Raw genomic sequence first — 12979 nt, forward strand, 5'->3', positions numbered from 1 at the left:
TAGACGACACCAGACACCTGACCAAAGAGCTTTATTCTTTCCTTCTCTGGTGGCAGAGAAGAAAGAGCGGAGAGTGGGGAGCAGGGGGGCTTCACTTCCTTTTGAGTGCCGCGTGCTTGTCTCGGGCATGCCCTAGCTCTGAGCTGGCATCATCCGTGTTCTTTCCCCCATGCTAAAGACGGAAACCTTATGACATTACTGGACAGAGTGAGACAGAAGCTGGGCCTGCTAGGGAGGCCCTGGTTGATGTCCTGAGGCTAATGCCACACGGATGTCGGTGGACCCCACGGGTGGCTCACGGGAGTCAGGAGGAGAGAAAGACGCTCACCTTCTCCCACTCCGCCTCGGCCACCCGGGACCACTGGGAAGACGAGGACTGGTGAAGTCTGCGATGAGCCCCTGCTCGGCCCGGGCCTGAGCCCCCCAGACCCACCAGGTGGCCGTCAGGTCACACCTGAAGTCCGCTTGGTCTGCCGGGCGTGGGATTTCCACCAAAAGCCCCTCCGGACAGTGCCCCCTGCCTGCTGCCCAGGAGGCCGGCTTTCCCCAGCCACTGGGCTTACACCACCACCAGTAATCACTGCTGGTCCAGTTCAGCCCTCTCATGCTGCAAGAGCTTCTGAGCACGCAGAATCTGGGCGCCGTGGGGTGGGAACACACAGAGATTTCTCCCTTTGGCCGTCGGTACATTTCCGTCGATTCTCAATGAAACAGCTCGGCAGTTATGAGCGGTTCTGTGGGTGCACTCAGGGAAGGGGACAAAATTGGACGGTAATAAAACATCACAAGGACAGACCTGCTTTTGTTGCTTTGACATTAGCGGCCGTGTGGGAAACCTAAGCCTGCAGTTGACGGCGTTGTGCTCCCAGCCCCTCCTGGACGAGCTCCGGTCACCGAGCTAAACGGGAAAGGCCAGGGCAGCTCCGAGTTTCTCTGGCTTCTGTGTTTAGTTGCTTTCTTAGTGCATCTGTTCGTGCCTGAGATCCAGCAGAATCTGGGTAGGCGGGGGGGAGAGGAGGTCTTAGAGCTGCGACTATCACCCCCTCTGACAGTTCAGTCTTCCCCTAAATGCCAGGCGCCCAAATCACCAGGGTTTCCATCAGGGGAAACTGAAAGGCAAACCGGAAACCCTCGAGGCTCTTGCTTGTGCCTTGCCTGTGGCCGACCCGGTTCCGTTCCCGTTCCGGCATCCTGTAGGGTCTTCCAGGCCCACCAGGAGTGACGCATGAGTGCAGAATCAGGAGTAAATTCTGAACACAGCTGGGTGGGCCCCCTCTAAAGTAAGGGAAACCAGCTTAGTTTCTCCACGGCATGAATCTCTTACTTCACCAAACATTATTCTGTACTCCAGATCTCCCCCCCATTTTATTATTTAAAAAAAAATTATTTATTTTATTGAATCGCTGTGAAATACACAGTTACAAAGCTGCTCATGTTTCAGTCAGACAGGGTGCCAACACCCATCCCACCACCAGTGTCCCCGGTATCCCTCCAGCCACCCTCACTCACCGGCCAGCCTCTAGGGAAGGCACTTTTCTTCTTTCTCTCTCTCTCTCTCTCTCTCCTTTTGGGCGTTATGGTTTGCAGTGCCCATACGGGGGGTTGCAGTGCAGATACGGGGAGGCCATCGTGTTTGGTCCCTTACCACGTCCAGCACACATCTCCCATCCAGAGCGATCCTTCCAACCATCATTGTCACGGTGGTCCCTTCTCCATCCCAACTGCCTCTCCCCCAGCAGGCTTCCAACTGTGGACCAGTCCTCCTGGCCCTTGTTTCTACTGTCCTTCCGTATTAGTCTCATACTGTTATTTTATATCCCACAAATCCATACTCCAGTTTTATATGACACACAACTTTCAGACTATTTTTAGGGAGTGTTTGGATTTCTACCCATGGAGTTCTTTTTATAGTAAGAGAACATTGATGATGTCACAGTTCAAATCTGTGCCCATAGGTAAAAGAACATCGATGATGTCACAGTTTAAATCCATGCCCATAATAATAGAACATTGATGACGTCACAGCTCAAATCCATGCCTGTCATCATCGCCTGAGTTCTGGGAGAGCCAGACTCAGGGACATCTGGTCACAGGTGAGTCTCAGGGGACTCCAGGCCCGGATGATGCCTGCCAGGCTGTGTTTCCCTCTATGCCCTGGACCCGGGGCTCAGGCCAAGCAAGCCCCTTTGCCTGTCTGGGGTACTGAGGTTCTTGGGAAGACTTTCCTTGAGCCCAAAGTTAGACTGCTGAAATTCAGCCCCCGCAAGCAGGAGTGTTTGGGAGCCCAGCCTGTGGTTTCAGATGCACACAGGCCGTAGTCGACTGGCGGCACGGATTCTTGGATACCTTTAGCATCTTGTTCAGAGGCCCCTGACGGTCTCCCCTGCATGTCCATTCTTTGGGTCTTATAGTTTTGTAGGGGCCACCCCCCTGCGATGTTTAGGGGCTCCTCCCCACAAGCGTCTCAGGGCTCGCTCCTGGTGGTGCTCAGGGGAGCACGTGGTGCTCGGAGATCAAACTCGAGCCTCTTTCATGAGAAGCTGACGGGGCAGGCGGCCGAGCCCTCACCCCAGCCTGGTCTCTGCTTCCTTCGCTTCTCCAGCTGCAGACACAGACACCCACCTGGTTAGCCCTCAGGGTTAGCCCACCTGGAGTGTATTCCCGAAGCAAGTCTTAGCGACTCTGGAAAGACGCTCCGGGAGGGAGGACTGTCACAGCCTCCCGGGGGAGTGCTCCGTCCTGTCCGCTGCCTGCCAGAGAACCTGGAGGAGTTAGGCCAGGTTCTGCGCAGCTTCTGCCCTGCTCGCTCTGGGCGTTTTCACCTCCGCGTGCTTTCCCGGCTGCCCTGCAGTCGCCCCCCGGTGCCCCGCGCTCCCAGCAGCTCTGGCCATTGTCCACCCCGCCAGTGCGTGCATGGACCACGTTTGGAGTAGGACACTGTCTGGGCCTCCTCGGCTCGGCGCTGGCGGCTGGGATCAGACCCTCGTCACGGTAGGGCGCCGCTCCCCGCCTTGTGCCTCGGCTTCTCCCCCTGAGCGCTTGTCCCTTCGCCTCCCGCTGTGGCAAGCCCAAAATATCTCTAGACACTTGAGCATTTTCCTGGAGTGGGGGCTGGGGCGAAGCCACCCTTGGCTGAGAATCACTGTCCCCTGTGAACTTGGGCGGCGGCCAAGTCTAAGATCTATTAATAAACGTGATTTGTTTGCACACTGGAATTCTTAAACGTCCACTCTCTGGGGGGCCGGGTAGTCAGCGCAAAGGCTGGAGCACATGTGTCAGAGACCCCGCATCACCCCGTGGCCCCAAATGCTAAGCCAGCAGCAGGCCCAGATGTGGCCCCCCAAATCTCCCAAAAATGAAAATGAAAGTCCTGGGCTGGGGAGATAGTACAGGGGTTAAGGTGCTGCTTGCCTTGCATGTGGCGACCCTGATTCTGTCCCCAGCACAGCACGTGGTCCCCTGAGCTCCAGCAGGACAATCCATGAGCACAGAGCCAGGAGTAAACCCTGAGCACTGTTTCGGTATGACCCCAACCCCCCCCACACACACACACATTTGCTGAGACTGCAGCGTATGCAATGATTCCTACTACCCACAAGGAATTTATCACTTGATCCTACTATGCGCAGGAATTGATCGCTTGATTCTACTATCCATGGGAATTGATCACTTGATCCTACACCCACAGGAATCAATCACTTGATCCTACCATCCGTAGGAACTGATCACTTGATCCTACTATCCAAAAGGAATCAATCACTTGATCCTACCATCTGTAGGAACTGATCACTTGATCCTACTATCCACAAGGAATCAATTACTTGATCCTACTATCCACAAGGAATCGATCACTTGATCCTACCATCTGTAGGAATTATCACTTGATCCTACTATCCACAAGGAATCAATCACTTGATCCTACTATCCATAAGGAATCGATCACTTGATCCTACTACCCACAAGGAATCAATCACTTGATCCTACTATGCACAGGAATTGATCACTTGATCCTGCTATCCACAAGAGTTGATCACTTGATTACCCAGATGAGCCCCCTCCCTGACTGCTCTGATTGAGTCAGGGGTCTGCAACAGGGAGAGGTAGGAACTGATTTGAGGAATCAGGCTTCATGGCACGGGCAGAATCTGTTCCCATCAGTGGGTGAAGGATTTGTACTGAGGGCACTGAGGGCCCAGCCGCTTCCGTCCTGTGCTGGTGGGACCCCTGCTCTGCGGGCCTCCCCCACGCTGGACTCACTGCTTTCTTGCTCCTGGCTCTGCCGCCACTCTCTGTGTCTGGAGATGCGCCCCCAAATCAGAGGGGACCCCCGTCTGCCCAGCTGACCCTCTACCTGACGTCAGTTTCTTTTCTGGTTGATGAGCTTCTAAGACCAGCCGACAACAAAGCCTTTCACCGGAGGAAGGGGAGGCCCTCGCCCCGGCCACCCCTGGTGCGCATTGCAGAGGTGAAGCCAAGGCCAGAGGGTTGGGACGCGCTGGCACCGCGGCCCTGTTGAGCGAGCCAGAGCCCGCCTCTGTGGGCAGGGCAGGGCGTGTCCGCCGTCCCACCACACTCCCAGACCCCAGCCAACTCCCCAGAGAACGGACAGTCATGGACGCTTTCATCCACGGTCACCGCTCCTCGCCCATCTGCCCCCGAGCACCGGGAGGGGAGCCTCACACCCACGTCAGGATCTGCACACCCCACAGCCAGGGCCCTGAGACAAGGCTGAGCTGCTGGCTCTCCGCTGCGGCTGATCCCGGGAGCAGAGCCTGGCTCCGCTGTCGACCCCCGCCCGCGCAGATGCCCGCTGTGCACATGGGCAGTGCCACCGTCTGCAGCCCACGCACAGGAGGGGCCCCAGCGCCTGCCCTGTAAGCAGGGCTCCCCGTCACGGCAGGAAGGCCGCCCTCGGTTCCCCCCGGGACACTTCTTTTGGTTTCTCCCAGCAGGGGTGCGGGGATCAGTCAGAGGGCTGGCAAGCAGCTCTCGCCCCGGGGACAGCAAACAGCTTACCCCGAGAGCGGCCCTGAGGAGGCGGGAGAGGTGGGAAAGCTCCCTCGGAGAGAGCAGAGAGCGGAGAGAGCGGCCGGGAGCTCTCAGCCCGACAGCCCGACAGCCCGGCCCACTCAGCCCCAGGCCCCAGGTGCGTCCCGGGGGAGGGCCCCTCGCGCAGTGCTCTGCATGGAGCGTGACTGTCCAACAGCTGGACTCTGGGACGCTGATATCTCCCACCCCCTGCCCCGCCACACAGGGGTCTAGAACGGCCCTGAGGAGACCAGCACCCATTCACTCGCCTGAGCACATGCTCGAACCCCCTTCCCTTCTGCCCGGCCATTGGCTCCCCTGTGCCCGCAGAGGGCAGCTGCCCAGCACAGGCCTGGGACCAGAGCACCCTCGTGGCCGGCCGCGCCTTCCGCCTGGACACTGAGCGGCCGCCGGGTCTCTGCTGTGAGAGAAACGCCATGTGGGTTCCGGAGCTGGACGCCTCCCGGCCACAGCCCCCCACCCAGGGACATGCTCATCCTTCTTCCCTGGCTCATTTAATCCCGGGGGCCACTCCCAGGGACACGCAGGCCCAGAGGTGCTGGGAGGCCAGCAGGGCTGCACCTGGCGGGAGCAGGCGATAGTGCAACGCTGGGAATTGAACCCAGGGCCTCTTGCAGGCAAGGCGGCTTGCCAGCCTTTGTACATCTCCCGGTCTCTGCTGGGGACACTTTTAGTTATTTAGTTATTTATTGTTTTATTTTACTTTTATGAAGTTGTTCACAATAGGGCTGGAGCAATAGCCCAAAGGGTAGGGCATTTGCCTTGCGCGCGGCTGACCCGGGTTCGATTCCTCTGCCCCTCTCGGAGAGCCCGGCAAGCTACCGAGAGTATCCCACCCACACGGCAGAGCCTGGCAAGCTACCCGTGGCGTATCCGATAAGCCAAAAACTGTAACAACAAGTCTCACAATGGAGACTTTACTGGTGCCCACTCGAGCAAATCGATGAGCAATGGGATGACAGTGATACAGTGACAGTGTTCACAATAATTAATTGCATTCAATATTCCCACACCAATCCCACCACCATTATTTCAAACTTTCCCAGCCACCTCCCAAGCCAGTCCTGATCGCAGGCCCTAAATAATTTATTTTATATTGCTTGTTATGAATAATTTTTTAATTTTTAAAAAAATTTATTTTATTTTTATAAAGTTACTTTTTAAGAGGATCAGAAGCCACAGAAAGATCTTGGGAGGGAGGGGCACTGGGGCCCTGGGCAGTGGGCCCAGGGCACTGATCCTGCCCACCCGCTGCCCCCTCCTCCTGCACCTCCCCCCTCCCCAGGACAGTTGCACTTGCATCCCGCAGGCATTTCTTGAGCACCTACTATGCATTGCCCTGCAGCTGGAGCACCCAGTGGGGGCTGCAGCCCCCTGGGGTGTTGAGAGGAGACACAGACGATTTGGGGCACACGTGCATCTGCTCCCGGCCACAGTGCTCAGCCCTGGTGCAGCCTGGCATCCAGCAGCGCCACCCAGCCTCTCACCCAGTCACAACAACAGGGAGGGGAGCTGGGGGCGAGGGTGCCCAGAGAAACCCGAGGCAGGTGCGTGCCCTTGGCACACCCTGGAAGGCCTGGGGGGGGGGGAAGAGGGAGCAGAGCCACCGCCTGGAACAGCATCGTCCCCTCAGGGAAGGGCATGGGCAGCTCTGTGCTCTCCCCCGGTGCTGGAGGGACCTGCCAGGTGGAGGGGCCTGTGTGCCTGGCAAGAGAGAGGCCAGGCAGGGAGCGGGGACGTGGGGCCAGCAGGCGCCTTGCTACCCCCCAGAGGGCCCCCCCTGCCCTGGCGAGGTCACGCCCCCACCACCTCCTGCAGGAGTTGGTCCCACCAGCAGGTGCCGTTTGTGTTCTTCCCTGGGCCGCCTGGCCTACGCAGGAGCTCGCCTGGTTCTGACTAGGTGCCGGGGGAGCTGAGTCCTACACGCAGAGACAGGTGCTGCCCGGCCCAGGTTCTGGAATACGGTGAGCGCGCGACGTCACGGGAAACGCCAGCAGCTTCCCTGAGCCCCAGCCTCAGTGCCCTCACATCTGAATCTCCCGCCAAGCCCTGAGCACTGTGCTGGGCCGAGGGGGTGTCTCGGACTCGCCTGGTGCCTGTGCGGGGCAGCTCTCGGGCCCCTCCATGCACCCTCGGGGGCTCCCAAGCAGTGCTCGGCATGGCTGGGTCCTCCCGGTGACTCCTGGCCACGCAGCTGTCCAGGGCCCAGGCCCTGTGGTGTGGGGGCTGGGGGGGTGCAGGGGTGCTGATGGCCAGGCGCACCCCTTCCCCTGTGCCCTCCCTCTGCTCCGGAGCTGGGGCTTCTCCGCGGCTCTGCTGGGGGTACATTGGTCACCTCCCTCCTTAAAATATATTTTTCTTGAAAACTCAGCTTTTAAATCTGCCTGATGAAATTTATTTATTTATTTGTGTTTGGGGTCACACCCGGCGATGCTCAGGGGTTACTCCTGACTCTGAATCACTCCTGGCAGTGTTGGGGGGACCCTCTGGGGTACCGGCATCAAACCCGGGCCGGCCGCGTGCAAGGTGAACGCCCTCCCACTGTTCTATCACTCTGGCCTCCGATGAAATTTATTGATCAGGTTTTTTTGTTGTTGAGTTTTGAGTCACACCCGGTGGTGCTTGGGGCTTCCTCCTGGTTCTGTGCTCGAGGCCCACTCCTGGCGGGGCTCAGGGCACCCTAGGGCATGTCGGGGATCACCCGAGGGTGGGCTGCGTGCAAGGGTGCTGCCGCTCCAGCCCCGAAGCCTCTTGGTTCAGCTCACCAGATCAGAGTCGTCGCTTATTCTCAGCCACGACTGGCCGTGTTTCCTGGACCGTTTGTGAGCACGCCGAGTGACTCCAGATTCCCCAGATGACTCGGGCGAGCGGGGTGCTGAGTCAGGACTCGACAGCGCAGTGCTCGGACCTCACCTTGGATGTGCTCAAAGCGAGTTATTTTTGCCCCCAGAGGCAGCTCCTGCCGTTGTGCTTTGTTCCGTCATCACAGGCCTGCGTGGGCCGCTCCTCTCGGCGCCCTGGGAAGGCGCCTCTGAAGCCAGATCCCTGCCCCACCGGGCACCGCTGGCCAGGGCTGCTGCTGGGCTCACGCCAGGAGGGTTTCCTGTGGGCAGCTCCGTGGTGTCGATGCTCGGGGAAGGTCGTGCTCGGGGCAGGGAGATGCCCCTCTTCAGCAGGTGGAACCTGCCTGTTCCGTGAAGGGTGAAAGCCGCTAACGGCCGTTCCCAAGTACAGGGGTGCTGGGAGAAAGGACTCGGGGCGACGCCAGGCCTTTGCCATCTCATGAGGAAGAGGCGGTGCGGAGGGGTTTCTCGGGTGGGTTCCATGAGTCTGTGGATTCTAGCAGTGAAGAGGTGGGGGCCCCAGGGCAGCGGAGGGGGTGGCCCAGGGTGCAGCCTGAAGGTGTCACCCCCTTTCCAGACCCAGGGGAAGGGCAGGGGCTGCCCCATTGGGGAGCCCTGTGGGACTGGGGGAGGCTCTGAGGGTGGTGGGGTGAGGGTCATACGCACGGGAGGTGTGACCCGCACCCCAACGGCCTGGGCCTCTCCCTCCTGAAGCCAGGTGCCCGGGGCTTGGGCAGGTGAGGCTTCTGGCTCGGGTCCTGGCATGGCCGAGTGTTGCCGACCAGCTTCGCCAGAGAGCTGCAGACGGATGCCGTGATGCCCCGACACAAGGTCCCCAGACCTACCGGGACCTGCCCACACCTCCTGAGTAGGGGTGGGTGACCCGAGCCCATGGCCCAACAGTCGGACAGTCGCTCTCTCTGGCAATGAAGCAAAAGTATGTGATGCCCTTCATCCATCAGTTCCCGGCCACCAGGGCTGTCTCCAGGTGGCGGTTGGGCGGGGGGCGGGGGACGTTAATCCCATCTGTACAGGTCTGAGAGAGGGACCCTCGGGACCCTGGGACCCTTGCCCTGTTCCCTTCTCGCTGAGACCCTCCCAGCAGGGGGGTGTGCATGGGTGTCCCTGTGGCTACTGTGGCCAGCACTGCAGTGACCGATGCAGGAGCACAGCGTCTTTCCTGAAGAGTTTTCAGGCCCCTGGGGTAAACGCCGAGGTGCGGAATTGCTGGACCCTGTGGGAGCCACTTCCTGGTTTCCTGAGAAGCGTCCGGATACTGCAGGGGGTCAGGCCGAGTGGGGCCCCTGGACGTGGTAGAGGGAGGCTGACACTGGGCCCTTGAAATGCTTTGGGCATGGCACCCTGCCGTTATCAATGTTATAAATCGTGGTGCCTTATTTTAGGCTCCGTGCCCGCTGCCTGTGTGTGTGAGAAGCAGTGGGGCACGGCTGCCCCTCAGTGCCCCACTGCTGTTGGAGCAGAGCGGCTGGGCACAAACTCCAGCCCCCAGCCTCACCCTCTGCCTCTGCCTCTGCCTCTGCCTTTCTGCTGCGGGACGCAGAGCCCTGGTCACTCTCTGTCCATCTCAGTCTGCTTCTCGGCTCTGCCAGCTCTCCTGGAGCCTTCCTGGAGGACTGATGATGGGAGGGTCTCAGTGAGAAGGAAACGGGGTGCTCTGCCTTCCCCTCCCCCGCCTCTGCAGCTGGGCTGGAAACCCCCACCCAAGTCGGGACTCTGCTGTGGGCTCAGGGTGGGGAAATGAGCTTTAGAAACAAATACATAGTTATATTTCCCAAAGGAGCTCTAAAAGGTCGTTAAAGACCCAGGGATGAAGCCTCAGAGGGCCTTGCCTGCAGGAACCCGGGCTCGACCCCTGCACTGGCCAGCCCCTCCGGCACCCTGGGCAGCAGCCCCCAAGCACCGAGCAGGGTATGACCCCCGACCTCTGCCTGTGGAGCTCTAGCAGCACAGAACACCGGTCTGCCTAACAAAACAGAACTCCTTTCTCCCTTACACGTCTCTGGCTGCCTGTGTGTACATGCAGACGTACAAATGTCGATTGGGGCACGCACGTATTCTGCAGTCCAGGTTCTCTCCCATTGAGTGTGGGGCCCGGACGCAGCCTTCCCCTCTTACTGCTGCACACATCCCTGTCAGCTCCCCCGCGCCCACCCAGTGCCTGGGATTTTTGAGGCGCACCAGTAGCAAAGTGGGGTGACCCCATTTGGGATGGCCACATCCAGTGGTGCCTGGGGCTATTCCTAGTGTGGCGCTGGGCCAGGGAAGTGGGACAGGTGTGACGGAGGGGGTGGGGGACGGGGCTGGGACTGCCAATCTCCAAATGCAAAGCGTGCCCTCCGGCCCCGTTTAGTTACCTCCCCAGCCCTGGGGGAGTCGGGTACCTATTGATGAGTACACGGCCGTCAAGGGGAGCAAATGAAGCCCAGGCTCTCAGCTGCAGGGATTTGGGGACCAGAGGAGAGGTCAGCCAACGCGGAGGGGCCGCGAGGGGTGGACGCAGGGGGCCGGAGGGGAAGAAGGGGCGGCGCGCGGGGGAGAGGGTCCCAGTGATGGAGCGAGGCCGGGTGTGTGCCCGCACGCCATTGGCCAGGGCTCGGTCACGTGGCCACGCCCGCGGGATGCAGGCAGGCCGGTGGGATGCTGGCGGGAGCACAGATTGTGTGCCTGGGGCCCGGGTGGGCCCCGTACCCGGTGATTATGCTAAGGCCGTGTTCTTTTCTTCTTCCCTCCAGATGTCGCAAATGGCACCAGTTCAGGGGGGTACCGCCCGCCCCCCAGAACCAAAGAAGTCATCATCAACGGCCAGACCGTGAAACTCAAATACTGTTTCACCTGCAAAATTTTCCGGCCCCCTCGTGCCTCTCACTGTAGCCTTTGTGATAACTGCGTAGGTGAGTAGCCGCGGGGACTGGCCCGCCCCGGTGCCGGCAGGGGGGGCCGGAGCTAGTCGCCCCTGAATAAGACCCGGCACTGGAGACGCAGCATGGGTGTCTAATCTGCGCCTGGAAACGGAACAGCTCGGCCCCAGTTAATATTCCTGTGTACTCGCCTCCCGCCACGAAGGCATTCTCCAAACCTGGCATTACCCAAGCTCCTCCTCTCCCTGCCCACCCGGCCGCACCCCACACATTGGACAGTGGCTCTGCAAACACGGGGTCTTTGTTCCCTGCACTGGGGAAAGACCCTGCACACTCCCATCCCCCGAGCACTGAGCCAGCGGGCACACTTCTATGTGCAACCGTGTGGCTGCAGGAGCAGGAAAGGGCCCTGCTGCCCCCACCCCTCCTGGTCCTGCAGAGGGAGGGACGGGAGAGCACAGGGATTCTCCTCCCTAAGACCCAGCATGAAATTTCTGCCACTCACAGGTGTCCCAGGTCCTGGCAGTTCTTTGCCGAGCCTTTCCTGTCCCTTTGCCACCCAGGTGGCACATTTTTCTAGGCTGCTGAAAGATGAGGCTGGCAGAGGGGGTCAAAGTCCCAAGTTGCAGGGCCCATGTAAGAAAGGGATGGGGGCTCTGCCATCCTTGGGGACACGTGGCCCACACCTGTGCCTGCAGCCCCGGAGCCTACCTGGCATAGAAACAACTTGTAACAGCCCCGGAGAAAAAGCCTCAGCATCCTCAGTTGGCTGCGTCTGACGGGCGGGCAGCCCCGGAAGCCGCCCCGTTTCCTTAGTAACACACTTCAGCTGCCCGACTCCTTTGCCAAGTCGGCTGGAATTTGGAGCGGCAATTTGTGGGGGGAAAAAAATGTTTTAATGCACTGCCTGCTGGGAAGAGCCAGCCTGCTTTTAGTTGCGGCTGTTTACTTTATTCTGACGCGGATCACCTGCAGCTGGGTAGGACGGCTGCGCTGTCCCCATCAGGCCTGGTCTTGCTTTAGAAAGCAGGTAAATTACTTTCCGTCATGCCCTCCTTTGGTTCTCAGCCTTCCCGGTGTCGCAAGTTGCCTGCAGGTACAAACCTGGATCTACCTGAACCGCACGGCTGGGTGCAAACACTAGATGTGTGTAGACAAACTTAACTGTCATTTTTTCGTCTCTACCCTGAGTCAGCGACAGTTCCCAACTCACGGGATGGTTGAGAAACTAAATGAGTTCAGCTGCTGCCCAACTGTGGAGAAAATGTCCCATAACCGTTCGCTGTGTTGACCGAGAAACTGAAGTCGGATCGAGTTTGTAGCTTGAGTGTGACAGCTCGTGTCTGCTTGAGGCTTTGGAACTGCCACTCAGGGCCCGAGAGGCGGGAGGGCAGGCAAGGAGCTTGTCCTGGATGCAGTTGGCTCCTTTTGGACCCCTGGTACCGCAGGTCCCCTGAGCACTGCTGGAAGTGACTCCCAAACACCGAGCCACTGGGTGTGGCCCAGTGCCCCCCGAACCCCCACAAGAAAACTGCAACTGGGGGCACACAGACCCAAGAAGTACTAGAATGGTCTGCCCGGATAGGCAAGAAAGCAGGATCCGATCTGGCTCCTGCCAGATGTATGCCCATTTGCAAAGTGTCTTAACTTAACGTTGCAGTTCTGACAGGTAGATCAACTAATGATTGGCCGTTTCCCTTCTGGGTAGCCATAGCCTCTTATCACCAAAGTGGCCTTGTCTGGGCTCCCCTAAACATAGTGGGGGGTGCTGGCTGTGCGCGGGCTCTGACCTGCAGTGACTCCCCGCGCTATTCTGGTTTTTATCTGGACTCGGAATGGCTTCATGGATTTTATTTCTTCTTTTACCAGTTGGTGTCAGTACTAATATTAATAACCCCTGATATTTTCAACTGGCTTTCTCGGAGGACCCTGGGCATGGAGCTGTGAGCCCTCTGCAGGAGGGATGTTCTCTCCCCGGGCCTCTCTGTGGACCCCCGTGGGGTTCCGTAAGGACACAGGGCTCTTGGCTTCATCTCGGCACTTTTCCTGGGACATTGGTCCCCAGGTCATTTGTGCCCATCTCAACACTTTAAAGCCAGAGCAACACAGTGGCTTTGGACCCTTCCAGGGGTCAGTCTATAGGGGTCCTGGGGGTCCCTTCCGGGGTGGTCATCACGGCATCACAGGGTGGGATATTGTGTGGTGGGG

The 12979-nt window shown here is 59.1% G+C and overlaps 1 protein-coding gene across 1 annotated transcript in view; it reads left to right on the plus strand.

Annotated features, from left to right (window-relative positions):
• The window catches only part of ZDHHC14 (zinc finger DHHC-type palmitoyltransferase 14), a 166062-nt gene that overhangs the window by 121698 nt on the left and 31385 nt on the right, over positions 1–12979 (plus strand). Inside the window, exon 3 of the mRNA XM_004600779.2 lies at positions 10646–10804. Coding sequence (XP_004600836.1) covers positions 10646–10804 — 159 coding nt within the window. The remainder of the gene's footprint in view (positions 1–10645; positions 10805–12979) is intronic.

This window comes from Sorex araneus, chromosome 4 (assembly GCF_027595985.1).
Source record: "Sorex araneus isolate mSorAra2 chromosome 4, mSorAra2.pri, whole genome shotgun sequence".
NCBI classification, from domain to species: domain Eukaryota; kingdom Metazoa; phylum Chordata; class Mammalia; order Eulipotyphla; family Soricidae; genus Sorex; species Sorex araneus.